Consider the following 20,438-nt stretch of genomic DNA (forward strand, 5'->3'; position numbering starts at 1 on the left):
ATAAATTTTAATGATCCAACCGAATAAAATTGAATGGAGCCGTAAGGGTTAAATCGTGGGGTCAATAAAAGGTCAAATAAATTTGTGAGAGCGTCGCCGGTGACCTCATCTAAAATTCATGTTTATCGCGTACACCCAACTCGTAACCCTAAATTCTCCATTTCCACTGAACTTTAACAGGGATTGGCAATGATCCCGACTTTAGCAATTTGCAGAAGATTTACCTGAGAGAAGTTGACGTTCATTAATCCTCATTGGAATTTACATATGATAGGACTGTTCTCATTTCTTTGAACGATAAATTCAATCTTCTTCTTCTGAATTAAAGAGTCGAGGAATTTGGCGAAGCCGAATCAATCTCGAAGACTCCACTCTATTTATCTGACACACGAAAGGTTCAATGTGCAATGAATTGAGAGGGGAAGTAACACGTGACTTTGTAGTAATGAATTTTCTAGGGAAATTTCATCCATTCTATCGATTTTTTCAGTAAAATTGTAATGTTATGTTGTAATGATATGTGTAAACACATAACATTCAACTAATAAATTTCCAAAGGAAATTCAGTAGTAGAATGTATACTAATAAATTTGACTAGTTAATCTACTAATGTTTTACTAAGTAATTTTACTAATGCTCTACTAATACATGCCAGATGGAATTTTCGAGGAAAATTTATTAGTAGAATGTCTGCCATTAAATTCTACTAATAACTGTACTAATGTACTAACGTTCTGCTGATAAATTTCCGAGGGAAATTCTTATTTGTTTGTTTGAGGGAAATCGATCAGCAAAATGTCATATATTTGCAAAATTCTCGCAACTAATACCACGAAAGCTCCAAATGAGATAATTCACGTAAGTTGGAATGGACGACTCAAGTTTTTCAGGTTAAGAACTGTTTCCTGAAAAATTTGACGATTTCGTTTGTATTCCATGAACTTATCGTGAATTACTTGATTAATTTTGTTTGTTTTGGATGAAGAATCAAACGGTTGGATCACGCTGTGAATAAAATAAGCACTAGGTTGTATTTTGTCACACGTGATGTTTTTATTTGGAAAACACATAACACTTTCACAATTTTTTATAACTTTACAAAAAGGATTAAAATTAAATCGGAGGAACTTGAATTATTGAACTTAATAATGGGACTATTTGCAGCGCTTCGATTAAGGCTGAAATAGACACCGATTCGTTCCGCGTTGTTACAACGTTGGAGACTAAACTTGAACTAAAAATCAAATGTGCATTTGCACCTAAAATGATGAATGGAGTGGGGGAAACATGGCCATAATAAATGAGGGTGGATAGTCGGGCCTTATTCGGGCCGTAGGGTGTGCGATCCATGAGCGACCCTACTAAACACGTAAATGACCCAAATAAACGGCGGGATTTTGGGTAACTAATATATTAAAAGTGTTTAATAAACTTGGGAAATTCCCACTAATAACAGCCAATAAACAGTAAATTTCAGAATTAGCGTTAATATGGTTTATTATCGCTACATCTGAATCTTATTCCAATATTTGTGTAATACTGGGAAAAAAATAATATTATTGAAAAAATTCTCGTGAAAAAATATCCCGCGACGGAATAACTTTTGAAGTTCGATTTGTAATCGTGGGGTTATTTTTCCCATTCAAATTACAGCCAAAAGAATTGTATCATGAGACAGAGTACACAAAAAAATACATCGAAAAATTTCCACATCTAATTATTCCACCTCAAAACTTCATATTGCATGGAATTTTTTAGATTCCACGGCGATTGATTGGTTCAGGGCAACCAATTCATTACGTATCTACTACCAGGGGAATATCCGAAAAATACCCGAAATAATACCCATCCACTTCCCTCCAATTAGATCAAATGTGTCGTCTCCATTAATCGAAATTCCAACAGGGGAAATATTCCGTGTTATTTTTTTTAGTTGTCTAAACTGCGAGAAGCGCATAGATGCATTATTTATAGTATTCTCATTTCCATATGACGTAAATACTTTTAGTTTAAAATATTCAGTATTTAAAATTTTTTTAATTACAAGCTTTTAAATATTTACATATCTCTTCGATGTACCTGTGATCAGCGACATCAGCAAATTTTCTCGTAGTCCACAGTTTCGAGCACTTGATTTTCATTAAATTAGTTATTAATTTTGAACGCTCCCGATGGTATCTTGAACCATGCCACAGCACGTCATCGAAATAATGTGACCTATTTTCGAGTGATCTGTGTAATTTTGTCACATATTATTATATATAATACATCGTATAATTTCTTCCTATATTTTGATATACATCGTACTGTTCCAAAGCCAATTGGGTTCCCAAGCCCGATGAAACTTTAACATTTCTCTGACGTATCCTTCAAATAATATTTTCAAAATAGTCCTGATTTGGTACGAAACGAAATAATTTGATTTTCCCATTTATCCTTCTGCCCCCGCCCCTCCCGTAATAATTATACCGAAATCGAAATTTAGCTTTTCCTCAATGTTTTGATCTCAAGGCCGCCGAGTCTTTCATGTCACCTCACAATTGGCCTGCAACAGCCGGGAGACCGTCCCGGGGATTCCCCGGGTAACTCGATCCTCACGCCCACAAAACTCATCTCCAATTACCCCCCAGCGGACAATTTAATTTATATCTGACCTCTCATCATTCACCAATATTGCACGAGAAATCGGGCGAATTAATACTGCAATTGTATCCAATTATTCATCGCAAGAATTTTCCAGTGAAATTCCGTAAATTTGATGGAACAACAGGGCAAACCTGCAAGTTTAAAATAACTTTTGAAATATTCGGTTGACCAAGGGCTGAGATTGCGCGAGTCTAAATTAATCCCGAGTAATAGATGAGAAACCTTACAATGCAATTAAAAAAATAACATTTTGCTCAGTAGTTTCTGATAAACCTGAAATAAAATTACGGGATAGAAGAAGAGAAATTTTTCTGCGTTTCCTCAACAACTAACGGGGCAACACGATTTGTTTTCTTTTCCAATGGAAATTTTCCACTTCATTCCATGACAACATTCCCCCCCCCCGACCCCCTCTCCCAAACTCATTATTCTATTTTTAAACTAAAATGAATATTTCGTTTGGTTTCCTCAACTTAAATCATTCTGTACTAGTATTTAGTTTCAGAATTTGCATATGACCATTCATGAAAATTTGATAACTCGCACATTCAACGGTGAAAATTATTCCAGGGAAATTTGAAAAGTCGATGGAATGCGCTTGACGCACTGGTGTTTGACGGATAAACAATGAGTTATTTATGAGTGACTGGAATGGTTTGTTTTGGTGGAATAATGGTATGAGGGAATCGACGAAATAGCACACAACTCGTCTACGTGACTTGGAAATGATTTTCTAGGTATTATTGTCCCCGGGTGATGTTGGAATTGTATTACCTGTGGTCGTACGTGTTAGTAATGAGTATTGAATTTCCATTAGTAATGTGCATCGTAAATGTGGTAATTCAAATGGTTTCTGTTGATTATTTTTTGATTTTAAGTTTTTATTTCTACATGTAGACCCTTTCGGGGCTTTACATTGCCATGACCGAATTTTTACCCAAATGCACCGCATCTGTATGGAGACTAAGAGAAATCATGGTAGACCCCGATCCAACAATCGACCAATCGTGCAGGATCCTAGTGTACCCTTTTGTTATACTGACTAGTAGGCTACACTGGGTGTCTCAAAGAAAATTGACTGCTGTAGAGGCTCAGTTCTGGGGGTCTTCCCGTTTTTAATTGCAAATAATTCTTAATCCCTATCTTACTACACAGAATTCTCATTTCCAGTTTCTTTAAAACCGCAAATCAAGAAACCTTTCGATTGTTTGTCAAAAAGTTAAAAAAAAAATGGTAGACCGGAAGCCGGTAGTGGGGTTTGGAATGATGCTATTGGAAATGGGTTATTAGAAATAATAATTCTGTAAGTAATTTAAATTATTTTCTTTTTTTATTATGTAACTTAAATAATTAGGTTCGGAAGACACATCCACTCTGTACCGATTCCTTAGAGGAACTAACTAGATCTACAACGAGAAAGGACACCCTGAACCTCCTAGTCACATGCTCTCAAAGAGTCCTATTCATTCCACTTTGTCTACATACTTAAAATCAAACCTAAACATCATACATCAGAAGAGAATAAGATTGATTTTTGTTCTCTATTTATTTCATGAAAAATCCAACAGATGCTTTCCCAATCTCCTTAATTTTAAATGAAACATCCTCATATCTTCTTTTCTGCTCGTCCTAATGTTACCTAATTTCAACGAAAAAAAAAACATTTCGAGGATGCAGAGGACTACACTTCCATTTTTAAATAGTTTCTCTGACAGTGGAACTGTTACTGAGTAACTGAGAAATTGTTGAGTCGGCTGACGGACAGACACCCCAGCATTGCGTGTGGCGCCCTGCCTCTTCTGGGGTGAGGTACTACGATACCGCTGGCGTCACTCAAACTCCCGGAACTGAGCCTCTACTTCAGTCAATCCGCTTTGCATCCAAGTGCTAACCCAACGAAACGTTGCTTAACGTGGATGTCCGCCGGAGCAAAACCTCACTCGCCCAACCATTACTGCCGCTGGTTTCTGTCTATTATTTTTAAAATTCAAATCTTTGTTCGCCTAGCTGAATTTGTGCTCGAGTGACCAACAAATAGGGTTATGAGGGTAGAAAAACCTCCCAAAAATCAGTGTATCGCTTGAGTCAGGTAGTATTTACAATGGCTTCGTTCAAGGTTACCCAACGTTGGCGGATCGTAGGGGAAGACAGACTTCCGTGTTCGGCCCTTGGCTGACGGAGCTAGGGAATGGTAACGTTGAGACCTTGGCCGGTCAAGCGGGCTGGGCCTGACTTTTTCGCCGATCGCTAGCCGGACCAATATTTATTGATTCAAAGGTTTAAGAAGACTCTAAAATAATTTTCATTCAAGAGTTTGTACCATTGCTTATCCTCTACTTACTCAAACGGGACGCGCCTCAAAATCCTTAATTTCTCAATTTTTACGGCGTTTTCAGCTAATTGGTCCTATCAATCTCTATTATGCATAGGACGGTGGATTCTACACTGAACCGCATTCATTTTGTACTGGTTAAGACGTTGATAAATGCAAACTCCCACTGGAAACAGCTGTAATGATCCTGAATGACAATCTCTGGGGACTTGGGTTGAATATTAACTCACCAAAGATACAATTTTGACATTTCAATAATAAGAAAATTGAATCTGGCCAAACAAGTATAAGGATCAATAGCTTCCTGATTGAATCGGTCGAATTTTGTGGGTTTCTAGGGTTAATATTTGACTGTAAAATGAGATCCAAATATCATATAAAATATATCGAAAGAAAGGCTCACAAATCTACGAATATAATGAAACTTTTTAGAGAAAATCTATTTGCAAAGCAAGAGACCGAATGCGCGCGTTTTTTTTAATTTCCCGCTTTGAACGCACTGACCAATGAGGAAAAAGTCTTACGCATTACCTTACGTAGCAATTACCTTACGTAGTTAAGTTAATTTATGTGTGCGTGTTTTGTTGAATAGCAATTAGTATACAGATAAAAATTAAAATAACATTTGTCAAGAGTTCAAAAAATGAAAAACTATTTCCATACCATTTACCGACTGATAAAATCAGTCTCTTGTATTGAAAAAATTACTCATCAAGAACTCATTTGATTTGAGTCCCTGACGATAAAAACCATTTTTCGTTATATTTTAATTAATCGGAAAATTGAAAAGAAAATACATAAGTTTAACATTTCATGAGACTCGAAAGAATGATGAAAAAAATTTTGTTTACAAGCCGAAAATCCGGACACGTGGTTGAGCTAAACGGGTGAGTGGGTGGGTAATTAGGTATTCAAATTAATGCATCCAAAGCTAGTCACCTGCATCCCCACCCCAACCCCTAGTGTGAAAGCTCTATCTTTAGCTCTATTATTATTTTATCACTGTCAGTTGTTTGTTATTCCCAGAGACCACTTTTCCGTGAATATAATTCCAGAACCATTTGTTACAGGGGCTTTCGTGCACTTCAGGGGAGTGTGAAGCAACGGGAGAGAAAAAAATTCATCATCTACTCGTTGTATGCCTGGGGATCTGCATCACTCATCACTGGGGTGTGTCTTATCATGGATTTTGTTCCAAGTATTCCTGATAGCTTCATTAAGCCGAGATTTGGGGAGACAAGATGTTGGTTTCCAGGTAAAAAATAAATGAATAAATAAAGGTGTGAACAAAAACGTCAAGAAAATTCAGGAAATAATTGAAATTTTTTTTTTACTATTATTTAAAGTGTTGAAATCTGTAGACAAGATTTATTGACACTGTCTATCGAGTACATGGAACGCAAATTGAAGAAAAAACTGCTATATTAGCCTTGTAGAGGTGGACCACGCTGGAATTTAATAACGACCTAAAATTGTTTCCTCTTTATTTTATTGTGTAATTTTTTCATGTGTTTTTTTTGCCATAGTAAATTTTAACTTTGTCTGTCCTTTTAAAATTTTCAAAATTTTTCAAGAATAACCCAAATAAGTTCCAGAATATTAATGAGGTTTTGAAATAGTCGATTGGCTTTTCTACTTATTACCATAGCAAAATTAGGTTCTTCATCTTGTGCAAAATACTATTTCTTTAATTTTGCATAGCTGATTTTCGAAAATCGCTTTGTTCGAAAATAAATTTGCACTTATTCAAAGATGATTTTGTTGTGTTACATGGTAGCATTGTTGAAAGTATTTGTATTTATCGATTTTTAAGTGGTTTCTGTCTCTGTTTGCACTACGAGCGAAAATGAAAAATACGATATTGAATCGTAACAACAACAATCGCATTTTCCCAAATTTAAACAGTAGCACTTTTAAAATTTACCACGTTAGATATGAAATTTTTAAATTAATGATTTACGGTTTTGTAGTGCGACGTTCCATATCAATTTTTATTGTGTAGTATTTTATGAACTACTAAAAATTTATTTCCATGTACTAAATTCTTAACTTACATTCCTTTAAATAGTGATAAATTATTTCTATATACGTAAATTCTATTCCATTTGCAAATTATAAAATCTTGGGTTTCTGCTCCACATGAGCAGCCCGAGTCATTTATAATTCCAACTCGATGTAGTGATGCTCCTGGATGGTAGTAGTTTGCTCTAATTCGATTGACACTGACAATAGACTCTCTGAGTAATTTACATTGCTTGTGATTAGGGGTCGGAAGATTATCAAAAGTATAATTCAAAGAATTTGGTGCCGTTTTTCTTATGTTTCGTTACTTGTGTTTAAATCATATTTGCTGAACTCCACACCGAGAAATTTTTTATAAAAATTCTAGTACGGGTCCTGGAAAATATTGTAATTCCTCGGGTGTGAACAAATTTAATGTTCTCAAGGTACAATTTCTGGTGGTAATTTCTGGTGATTTCTGGCTAATTTTTACAGACGTTCGGGAAACATTTACGTTTAAGATAATAAAATTTCCTGTACCAGCACTGGATTTTTTCTTTGATCAGCACTTTACGCCTCATTTCCGGTGCTAATACCTTAATTTTTCTTAGAAATTTCCTTTCGTGTAGAACGTTTCTTTGTTGTACAATAATTTCAGTCATCTATGTAGGGAATGGGAAATTTCCTTCGATTAATGGTCTGCCGGATTCGCCGAATAGAATTGAAAACTTATTCGTCATTTTTACTTAAAAATTGATAATATTCTTTCAACTCATTATTTAGCGCGTTTATATATATTTAATTTTTTATTTTATACTGTTAACGCCTTTATCTAATTAAACATTTTCTCACGGTCTACGCTGAACATGCGATTCTGCTTCCCCCCATCTCACCTCTCGGAAAAAAGTCAATGCAATAGTCAGGTGGAAGGATTCAATTCCATGAAAATCATCGGTAAATAATTGAATTGAATTTTGGCGCTAATACTGTTGTTATTATCGTTTTTTGGTACCGCTGAATACCTTTTTTATTGTTCAACACTTTTAAACAATTTTGTCTGATTTTTCTGCGTCGATTATCGAGAAACTTTATCATATGTAATAAGGAAGGAAATTTTAGAGATTTTCATCATTGAACCCATAAATAATTTCTTGATTTAATGTTTTACTGATCTGAAAATTAATAAAATACTTGAATTACCAATAGAGATTTATTCCCTTTATCATTTTGTTTCTTGACTGATATTCTTGTCCTACGACGCAGCATTCGCTTCAAAAGACTTTATTTCTTATTATATTTCGGTGTTTATATTTTCATTCAACAGACTCCCAGTTGTTGAAATAGAACTTTTATTGGCTCCGCATTTCACAGGTTTGTCGTCTACAGAAGTCATGTTTACGTCGTTGTTGCCAACGATTATTAATATATAATGAAAATTTCAAGATTTCCAACATTCAGTGTAAAAATTTACCGTAGTAGATATAGTTCTCATGATTGTTATTTAAATGCATTAGGTTCTAGCATAACTAATATTTTCCACGGCTATTAGATTTATTTGACGCATATTTTACGCTATCTAAATCCCATCAAAATCCGATTCTCGAAAAGTTAAAAAATTTCACATGTTTGATCAATTAAATGACAATTATCGTTCGAAGATACTAAAACCAGCCACCATTCAATGAATTTGGATAATTTATGAAAGTTATCGTGGGGCAATGATTTTCTGAAAAAAATATAATGAACAATAATTATTAGATCAATTAAATGTCAAGAAATGTGGATTAATGGATTTCAATATTATTTGCCTTTCAGCCAGAGAAATAATTTAATTTCATGGATTGTTCAGTCAATAGTTAATGTATCGACCAATTAGCGAGAGAATCAATCGATGAAAGACTGAAAAAAATAACAAGATAGTATAAAAAGAATAAATAAATAATAAAATACTAGAGAACGATCAATTTTTCCTCCTCCCTCTAGTTTTTTCATAATGTGGTTGTTCGAAACAAAATTTGAGCGGAAAAATTATATCGTTCATTCAATCTACGAAATCGATTAACAAATAGTGGATTATATGACTTATTATTGAGAATAGATTTAATAAACATTATTGGTAAAAAACGAATCAACATGGGGAGAGGCAAAGAGTTAATATAGACATAAACAATGACTTCGTAGGAAGAAGGCACTGAGAGTTCTTGAGACAAATAGATGACGATATTTTGTTAGTTTCAGTGACTGGTTTTTAGATTGCTTCAGCAGCACATACCGTACAAACGTCACGTCCTCCATTGCCATATTAATAATAAAAGAAAGTAAAGTTCAATTCACTGGATTTCATATAATTATTTTTTAATCCATTTCCTTTAACAAATTTAGGTGATTTTATTAGATAACAATATAGACAATATAACAGATAACAATATTCGCGGACGACTCCAGCAACATTCTGCCATTTTCGATGAGAATGACCTATCAGTTCCGCAAATTTTCCTTTAACTCAATTTCGCAACTTCATTACGAAAAAGGTATGTCATTTTTATTGAATGTTCCCCTCCGCGTTCAAAAACCATTGTCCTTCAATATATCTTATAGGTGTAATTCATGGGGCAGAATGGATCGTGAGGAGTCATTTGACTTTTAATGGTGTCAGAATCGATTTCAAATTTTCCTATAAACGTAATTCCAGGAAGAATGAATCCTTGAGATTGCTGAAGTTACTGAGTTTTATGTGTCTTTACAGATGAAATTTCAAAGGCGGTGTATTTTTACGGCCCCATGGGCGTCACCGTCGTCTGCAATATCGTGCTGTTCATCTCGACGGCGTTGAAAATTCTGCAGCATAAAAGGGACACGGAAACGCAGCTCAAGGGGATTGACAGTCGTCGGCACGATGATAACAAGCAATGGTTCGTTAAATTTATTTTTCTCTCAATTTGTCCCGAAGAAATGTCGAAGTCGGAAGAAGTTTCATTGCTTGTGAGAAGTCAAATTGCTACTGCGCTGGCGAAGTATTTGATTGACCTTAAGGTTGTGTCGTGAGAGCGTCAGTGTCAAAAGTTTTTACGTCGCGCGCTCGTCACCCACTGAACGCGTGCTTGGGTGGGACCAAAAACTTTGGGCCGAATCTGTACGAATCGCCTCGCGCATACGTTCCCGTACGTTCGCCGAACCATAATGTGCATGAGGTAACACAACATCATTTTTTTTATTAATTAGGTGACAAATTATTTAGTAAATTATTGAAATTAGCAGCTATGCACTGTTCATTAAGAAATATTGAGGGGTTCATTACAAGCAACTTTGAAATTTCCTTTACCGATATGTAAAAGATTATTTTTCCCACCCAAATTTCAGCCAATAGAATTGCACCATTTGTTGATATTTTGTATAGCCTACCTCGAATATCAGCGATTATTTTTCCCATCCAAATCTTGGCCAATAGGATTGCACCATTCGACGTTATTTTGTATAGTCAACACGGTATTTCAGCGGATATTCTTGGAAATTTCACTGGAAATTTTGCATGTTGATATATATAAAAAAAAACAAATGTTGAAGTAACCCTCAATTGTATCTGACAGATTAATGGCAATTCGTTGAAAATTATGTCTCATGGTGCAATTCTATCGGCCAAGATTTGGATGCAAAAAATAATCCCCCGAATACCACTCGAACTTCGAAATTATCTGATATTTCCCTCAAGGTTCCCTACAAACAAATAAGCTCGTCAAGTTTTCCAGAAAAATCACTCGCGCTTCGCGCTCGTGATTTTTAAACTGGAAAACTTGACACGTTCATTTGTTTGCAACGAACCTATCGGGAAATATCCGATAATTTCGGAGCTCTTGTGGTATTATATGCGATAATTTTTTGAATATTTTGGTAAACAAACGACACTTAACCAAATAAACCTCTTTTCATGTCATGGCACAATTCTCTTGGCCGAAATTTGGATAGGAAAAATAATCCCCTGAATACCACTCGAGCTTCAAAATTATAGAATATTTCCCTCTAGGTTCCCTGCATACAAATGAAGTCGTCAAGTTTTTCAGGAAAAATCACTCGTGCTTCGCACTCGTGATTTTTTAGCCTGAAAAACTTGACTCCTTCATTTGTTTGCAACGAATCTATCGGGAAATATTCGATAATTTTGAACCACTTGTGGTATTATACGTGATAATCACCAGGGATATTTATAAAAAAAATAATCATACACGCGGATGGGAAATTGTTACTATAGAGTTAAGCTTAATCGACGATAATATGACTAGTTTAACAGTCTGACCCTACGGCCATTACTGTTGTTAGCAATATTTGTATATTTCTTATATTTGTTTCTTCATTTATCGTCAGTGCCAAACCGCAATGATTAATAAATAAAAGCAAAACCTAATTACCGGCAAGACTGGAGGAATTCAACAATGAAAAATTTCATCAGATATAAATCATTAAGGGTTGCAATAAAAGAAATGTTTAAAATGCAATGGGCAGGAATTTAATGCACATTTTGGAGTTTTGCTAACAAAATAATTCCTGGAACATGACGAGGATGCCTCAATCGTTGTACATTCCCCCATTTCTCATTTATTACCATTAATAATTATTTTGAGAACCTCGTTGTTTCGTGGAGAGCTCTCGAGACACTTCCCATACGGCTAGTTTGCTTTTCTGTTATGTCTACATATACGTATTTCCCTTCCATTCCACGTTTCGTGTCATAAACACCTCCAGTTCGGTGTGTGTTCCACAGATTTTACAACCTCACATAATTTTCCTCGATTTTCGGTGCCGAGTAAAAGCAATACATAAAATATTTTTTCATTGCGAAAACGAAAAAACTAAAACATTAAAAATATGTGAAAATATCGTGTTTTTGCAACCCCTCTTATGAATTTTATTATAAAAGATCACGTTTTCCCCAATTTTTTTCGCAATGGCCCATTTTTGTCTCATCAGTGGTTTCCATAAAATATTCCCTTAGTGACTTTTGTATACATTGATTTATTATTCCTCTTGAATATTATTTTATTTTTTTAAAGTAATGATATTAATTTCAATTTCATGAGAGAAGTGGCACGAAATGGAATGTGAAAATATTCTATTTTTAAAACATCTCTTTTTTTTGTACGTGGTAATCATTAGCTGTAATGAGTTTTATTATAAAAGATACTTTTTCTCCTATTTTCATTGCAATGGCTCATTTTTGCCTCAGTATGTTCCATGAAATATCCCCTCAGTGGCTTTTGTACATTTATTTATTTATTTCTCCTGAATATTATTATATTTTTTAAAGTAATAATATTAATTTCAGTTTCATGAAAGAAGTGTCACGAAAGGGAACAATTTATTGTCTCTTAATAAAAATAAAAAAGGGAAGACTCTTGTCTTTTAATTTTCTATATTGTTCACGTGTAATGAACCGCTTTCCCTTGTTCCAATATTCTTCAAAACAATTATCTCAAAATTTTCAATTTCCAAAATCCAGACAATATGATCGACCTGACCTCATTTGTCCATTTGTTAATACTATAATATTTTCAATCGAGTCACTCAATATCTAATCAATTTATCATCATACTCATCGTAAAAAGCGATACAAAGTTGTTAAATTTTCAGATTGCACTAAGTAATTTATTGATGTTCCATCAGTTATTGTTATCGAATAAAATATTTATCATAATTCCAATTAAATTACTTCAGAAACATCCTCGACAATCAATATGAATGTCGAAGTTTCGCAGACCTTCTAAATTAGAATTTATCGGAATTTCAAAGAACAGGTGTTTGAATACTTAATTGGGAAAATTCCGACATTTGTTTTGGCTGTGTTTATTGTGTGAATTTCTGTAGTGGAAAGTTTGTTGATACTCTGGAAGAAGTGTGCGCCCACATTGTTATCAATTTTTAGTTAGTTTACACAATAATTCCTTCAATCTGTCGCTCTTTTCCTCAATATTATTGTACCTTTAAAATTTTGTCCTCTGGTGTTTTGAATACCAGATTAAGAATCAAAGTCGAATTTCAACGTTTTGAATTTTTATCTATCCTTTGGCTGTTTACAAACATTTCATTTGAATACTAATACCACATGTTCAAAGTGAAAGAACCAATAGTCATTTTCAATACATTGCATTCAGATTTTTTCGTGATTAAAGTATAAAATGAAAAAGCATTTTGAAATTCTGTAGAATTTTAAGATTTATTAGGCTTAAAAATCTTATAAGATATTGTCAAATTTCTTGGCGGACACCTCAGTAAATTGAATATTGAGGAAGAATGATTTTACTTGCATCTGATCTTAATTATTGAGATAATGATGATGCGTTTGTTCTCGCACCGTAAAATGGAATTCAATTGTTTTTTTTAAAGGACTTTACGAGTATCCGACACGAGATTCTATTCTCAAACTGAGAAAAAAATGTAGTAAAAGTAACGGATTATTTATTTGTTGATGGGCCACTTTGTGTTTTTTGATAGTAACAACGGAATAAGCCCTTGACGATGTGAAATAGTTGGGCACTTTTAATGAATTACGTCATTAAATTGTATGATCCAATCGTTGATTCTGAGGGCTCCAATCAGAAATTTCATGATTTGATCACACGAGGGTTAAAATCTTTCGTATATTTCGTACAAGTGTAGAAAGCTTTGTTATATTCCGAAGAAATATAATTGTTTTTTATAATTCGAGAAAGTGAAGACGCGGAATATTGTTCACAGAATAATTTATTCTTCAAGCAAGACACTTAATTTTTTAGAGGTGGTTAAGGATAGGAGGGTGATTTTGAATTGAGGCTAAAGGAGAGTTCCTCTACGAAACATGAGTTCAAAAAAATGGCGGAAAAGAGGAAAATTGAGGAGTGGGAGTTTAGGATGCACTAAATATCCTGAGGTGCTTATTTTTTGAGGATGGGAAATACGTTAGAGGATTAAGAATGGGGAATACGTTAGAGGATTAATAGGATTAAAAAGAAAATTTGGAAATGAGGAAATTAAGAGGGTATACAACAGCTTTGACACTGTCGCTCTTACACTAACCTTAAAAGGACTCTATAAGAGAAATAGAGGATTATAAAAACAAAAATTTTCTCACGTACGTGGATATTTATTTTTTAAAAATCCAAGACTACTTTAGAAACAGTTTTACTTAGTCTATTCACTCCAGATATCATGTTCTACTTATAATTTTCTGTTCAAAATATCACCCGTATTTTTCCAAACAAACGTTCATTTCTTGAACATTTCATGATTTCGTGATTAGGAACAAATAAAAAAATATTTCTATAGTTCTATAATTGAAACAATTTTTTTTTAAGTTTAAAGGGTTATTTACACTCTCCTTAACGTTACACTAGTGATTTAATATTTTTCCTTTAAACCCTCATTCGATTTTGATTCAATTTCAATGAAAACAAAATTATGTTAAATTCAATAACTTTTTCTAGTTTCCTCAATAAAACCTTCGAGAAGTTGGACAATTTTTCTTCAGACTCCGATCCACCTTTTGGATCTCCAATCAAATATTGATTTTAAATTTAGTCAGTTTCTTCCCTTATGGCTTAATTCGATTCAGACTCGTAAATTACACTCTTTCACACATTTACAAATTAATATGGTATATTTTTTATCAGTTCCATCTGCAAATTTTTTAGTCGTAAGAGGTCGCGAACAGTTCGATTAACTTTCATTGTCGACTGATTCCTATTTTCTACAATTTTTGGGAAGAAATAAATGTTTGCAATGATTTCAAAATAATGTCCCTAAAACCTTACCCTATAACGCCATCTGCCACTACATTTCCTTATATTTCACAGGTTCAATCTCTACCTAAAGCTCTTTATCGTAATGGGAATAAATTGGTCGATGGAGATTATCTCCTGGCTGTTGAACAAGGACACCCCGCAGTACGTGTGGTACCTCACTGATCTCGCCAACACTCTTCAGGGTGTCATAATCTTCATAATCTTTGTTTGGAAAGACAAGATAAGGCGTCTGCTAATGAAACGTTTTGGCTGTCAAAGGGGAAAATTTCAATCTGGAAATTCAACTCGGAGTGGATACCACTCCTCCGTCTCCAACAAAACCTGCACATCGATCGCACTTCAGGATAAAACTCCCGTCGAGAGAAATAGAGTCAACACAACAACCGACGAGAGCGACTGCGTCTGAACGATTTCGATCGATTGAATCGGAATTTTAACCATTTTCAACTGATCGACATGAAAATTATCTTCGATTTATCGAGAACCGAAGAAGATAAGCCAACGAGTTTAGGTTCATTGACAAACCGGGAAAACTACGATGAATTTATCTCGTTTTGATTTCATTTGTTTGCAACAGTAACGAGAAATCGATGAAGGAATGCGAGACCAGTAAAAAAGTTATGGCGAGATATTCAGAGAACTTTTGGGACAAAACGAATTTGTAATCAGTGAATTATATCGGAATTTTTTGGGGCTTTTCAATGCAAAAAAAATAAGTTGATGTCTTCTTTGCTTCCAGAGATGTCGTAGATTTTATTGGAAGAATTCATAATTTGATTTTACACTGAGAGAAAAACATAATTTTGCCAATGATATTTAATTGGAAGAATTATATAATTATACATTATATAATTATATAATTTATAATTATAAATTATATATAATTACATAATTATATATTATAAATTATATATTAGGAAAACATAATTTTGCCAATGATATTTAATTGGGAAAATTATATTTTTTTTGTCAGTGTCGATTCTGACATCTTTGTATTGATCGTATTATTATTTTTGCAGAAAGAAACCCGTAAATCCGTAAATATTTCTTATGAGCGTTCTGTAATGTAAGATGTATATTTTGTGTGTGCAGTATTTGGCTAAGTTTATGTAGAAAGTATTTATGTCGAGGGCTCATTCATTTGAAAATTTGGTGACAGCGCAATTGCCGATTTCATACGATTTCACCGAAGTTGTTCAGTAATTTCGCGATTTCAATTGATTTCAAATGCATAATTTGACCTATTCCTTGAAAGGGAAGGAATTAATTAAGAGATCTCTTGTAATTATTATTTTATGACATACCACAAATGAGTTGAAAATAGTCTATTGTGCTTCGAGGGAAAAGGTATTTTCTGACGCATGTGAGTGATAATCACATAAGTCAGAAAATACTTTAGTCCCGTGTGACACACGATATTTTAATCTTTCAGGGACTGAAATGTCAGATTCGAATGTCTCTTCACTCGATTCGGTCGCTCTATTCAGGCTTTAGAGGAATAAAATAACTTCCTTTTTGGTATAATATTCAAATAGACTTCATTAGTTTCTGATTATACGATTTTACGGGATTTATGTCATCGATTGCAAATGATAACAATCTAAATTCACTGAAATTAATGAATCGCCGTGATTTCACTCGATTTCTAGTGATTTCAGTCATGAGTGACGTAGTGGTTTTACAAATAAATGACCCCTCGATTCCTGTCCAGGGGAAAGAGAGAGAGAACAAAAGTTATTTTTAAAATACTGCAATTTTTCTACTGAAAAGAGAATGATTTGCCTTTATTTTCATACTTGATAGTTCAAGAGCTTCATAGCTAGAGTGATAATCTAGACGTCGAGTGGTGAAACGTGATCAGTTGGAATAATGTTCAACTAATGGGTCATGATGTACCGAGTTACATGAATTTATTCCAGAGATACCTCAGGTTTTTACACGAGATACGAAAAATAAAATGGGGTGTCATATATTTTTACGATCAAGTGTGTCATTTACAAATAAAAATTGGCTTAAATTCAGTTGTATTTACGGCCCGGTTGTAGAGGGTCGTGCGATCGCAAATCGCCATCATAAATAAATTGTTGAAATAATAGTTTTGTTATAATTAAACATAATTACAAACATCCGGAAACAATGAACAGAGCACGGTAATTGGGTTTGGTAACGATCAGATAATTATTTTGGCTGTAATCTGCAAAGGCAGTTTGCGCTTATGTATCGGCTTCCAAATAATTCCAACCGGGTCGTAGAAAAACGTTCGAAATTTACTTATTCTAAAACCCAGATATAATTATTTTCGACCTTTATCTGTATTGTTCTTTAGTTGATTTTTATATACAAAGCCACGTAATTTTTATAGCGTATTAGCTAATTTGTGAATCGAACTTGAAAAATTTTCCGCGAGAGGTCGATAGCATCGACGGGAACAAATCGATACGTCACTCGCTGGGAGAATGAGCAAATTCCGTATTTCAAAAAAGGAGATTAAATTACTTGTTACTAAATTAAATTAGTCGTCTTTGATGGAGGTTAAATTACCAAATTACTTGTAACCTAACCTCTCTCGATCGAAGTACGGAATGTTCCTCATTCTTCTACCGAGTGGCGCATCGATTTGTTCCAGAAAACGCGATGGACCTCTCGTGGAGAATTTTTTAAGTTCGATTGAGAAATGGGCTAATTATGCACCTAATTAATTAATTAATTGATTAGTTGGGTAATTAAGGACAGGGAAGAATGTTATTTTTTAATATGCCTACAAAGGAAAGTTTGTATTTTGCGCCTTGCAGTTGAAAACTATATTTTTCTAACCGGGAGAGGTAAAATAAAACATCATTTTACCTGCCTAGGTTTAAAAAAATCTGTTTCTTGCATCAAGCAGAATTCTTCCTTGCCGACGGTCAAAATTATCAGCCGAGACGAGGGCGAGGTTCATAAGCACGTGGATAAGGATCCTTTATTTTACATCCGGTGGTTAAACCGTGATTACGAAATGGAAATGTGATCTTACGCCTAGAGGGGGGCGGAAAATACTATTTTTCATCACACCGGCCTAATTTGTTATCATAAAAAAATAACCAATGATGAATAATAACGATTTACACCTATTGAATTCATTTGTGATCATTACATTCAATGATTTAACTATTCGTCGGGTTATTCTCACGATATAAAAAAACCAACATAAATTCAATTTTTTACTCAGAATTTTGAAAAACATTTTAAGCAAAAGTTAATATGAATAGGAAAATCTTGGTTGATCTTGCGTGTGTATTCAATCCTCCGTCTAATATTATTCATAATAATCATTTATAAAATGTTTCAATAAATAATAAAGGAAAAACTCAATTTTGCGAAATTTGAAAGGAAAATTACAATGTAGACAACATCTTGAAAAATCAGAAAAAGTAGTAAAATATTGTATTATATTGTAATGTCTCAATTTTAAAAACAACTCAAGGAACAATTTGATAGATTAAGTTCTCAGTTATGATGGTTAGCATTTGTGAAAATAATTGTGCATTACGAATATAATATTTTATGAATATGTGTCTGACAAATTTCTTTCTCACACGTTCCGGAATAAAATTTTGTTTAATAGAGTTATTGTTTTGTGAGAAGAGTATTTCTTTAGTGGGAAGAGATTTCTAGCACGAGCCGAATGCAAATAATAAAATCTCATGAATCGAAGAATAGTTTTATGCTCCTTATGAAATATGCGATTCTCCTCTATTTAAATTAACTTTCCTCATTATACTCAACGACTTAATTGGCGATTAATTGTTCGAATTTAAGGAGCAACCGAAGACTCAGTTTTGTCTATATTTTAAAATAAATTTCCTGGTCAGAGTTGTTAATATTTTTTTAGTGCGAATCGTTTCCATTATCAACATCGCCTCATCCTCGTGATTAAGGTGCTCCGATTTACAGCAAATTGATCACTTCTGACAGGAAATTTCTTTAAAAATTGGAAATATTATCAAAAGTTTTGATTTCCGCAAATCTAAAAAATGTATCTACCTGACGAAAACTCGGATTATGTTTACGTAGTCCTTTTTGATTGAATTCTAAGCGAGAAAATTAATTGATTTTGCAATAAAATTAACCCATTCAATCTCATTTTTTTCATTCACCGAATCGAATTGTCACTGTTTTGTCACATTTCACCACTCGACCATCAGATAAATTTTTTACCTCACAATCATGTATAATTGAATGTTTATCAACTGGAGTCAGATGAATGCATTCGACCAATGAATCTTCTAGTCATATGTGAACATTTAACAAGCGACAGAATCATTTTAATGCTTTGAAAAAACGCAATTCACCCAACATTGGTGATTAATCAACATTTTCTCGATAATCACCTAATTGGAAAAGTACAAAATTCCAGGAAAAATTTTACCATTTCTTTTCAATTATTGTTAAATATCTTAGATTTATGTGCACTGTATTGATAAGAAATCAGATAATCAGAAATAAAGCAGTTATCAACTGATTGCCTCAATCAATTCATTGAGTATTTTTTCCATTGACAAATTATATCGCCACCTTGACAATAGAAAAGTCAATCTTGGACGCTCACTAATGATCGTCTTAATAAAGACGCGTTGAATACGAGAGTTCTATTTGTATCGACTCACTCGTTTGCAGGCACTTCCGAAATAATAATTAAATGTACTCGAATAATTCACCAATTATTTGTAAAATTCATTTATTTTGTTTTATAGATAAAATGTGGATGTCCAATTGGCGAGATTGGTAAAAAAACAGGATGAATGTATCAACCCAGGGTTGATATACTCGAGCTACCAAATCAATATCACTCGAGATGTTATGTTTTCTCTGAAGTCTCTCTAGGAGTTAGAACTCCGTGAGAAGAAAGTTAATTGTTGAAGGAAACTAATAATCACTTGACACTGATACTGGGTGCTTCAAACACTATTTTCGGGGGGGGCTCTGTTTGTACTTGTTCAACTGTACAAATGATCAACTGTACAGAGAATTTTCAAACGTTGAGAGCACCACTGTGCAGGGATTCAACTGTCGAGACAAAAAGGTAAGCCGTACATGTAGCGTTGGGTCCACATGTACAGCCACATTTTTGTCTCGACAGCTGAATCCCTGCACAGTGGTGCTCTCACCGTTTGAAAATTTTCTGTACAGTTGATCATTTGTACAGTTGAACAAGTACAAATGGAGCCCCCCCCCCCTATTTTCTATTTTTTATTGGTTACGGCTTTGCGGACAATGTATACAAAAAAAAACTTATGACTGCACTCTAACTTCACTCCCAAAAACGAACTGAACTCTCCTCCAGTTTTATTCGTGCGAGAGCCTGAAGCCAGAGTATGGAAATTGCAATACAACAATTATTTTTTGTTTTCTCTCATTGGTGGGCCAAGAACCTTCGAACTCATTGGTGTGCTCTATTGATGGTGGGGGTAGACAGGGTGTGACTTGAAGAACGCCAGAAATTTGGCATTTTGAAGTCATAAATCTCTGGCCAGATTCTTCTAGAAGTGTGTTCAGCATATGGGTGCTAGTCAAAATTGGGGAATCCTCCACCATAAATGACGAGTTCGGAGGTTCTTGGTCTTGGCACGATTTTAGGCTTGAGAGAAAAAAAAGGTGAATCACTGGTGGAGATGGAACAATGAATGACAACTTCGATCACTAATTTACTA

General features: G+C 34.1%; 1 protein-coding gene across 9 annotated transcripts in view; it reads left to right on the plus strand.

Moving 5' to 3' along the window:
- Window positions 1–19,262, plus strand: part of LOC135160469 (G-protein coupled receptor Mth2-like) — a 56,106-nt gene extending 36,844 nt beyond the window's left edge. For all 9 annotated transcript variants that reach the window (XM_064117031.1, XM_064117032.1, XM_064117033.1 and 6 more), the window contains exons 4-6: window positions 6,049–6,233; window positions 9,726–9,891; window positions 14,800–19,262. In XM_064117031.1, coding sequence (XP_063973101.1) covers window positions 6,049–6,233; window positions 9,726–9,891; window positions 14,800–15,154 — 706 coding nt within the window. In that variant the 3' untranslated portion in view covers window positions 15,155–19,262. The remainder of the gene's footprint in view (window positions 1–6,048; window positions 6,234–9,725; window positions 9,892–14,799) is intronic.
- Window positions 19,263–20,438: the final 1,176 nt, after the last annotated feature.

This window comes from Diachasmimorpha longicaudata, chromosome 3 (genome assembly GCF_034640455.1).
Source record: "Diachasmimorpha longicaudata isolate KC_UGA_2023 chromosome 3, iyDiaLong2, whole genome shotgun sequence".
NCBI lineage: Eukaryota > Metazoa > Arthropoda > Insecta > Hymenoptera > Braconidae > Diachasmimorpha > Diachasmimorpha longicaudata.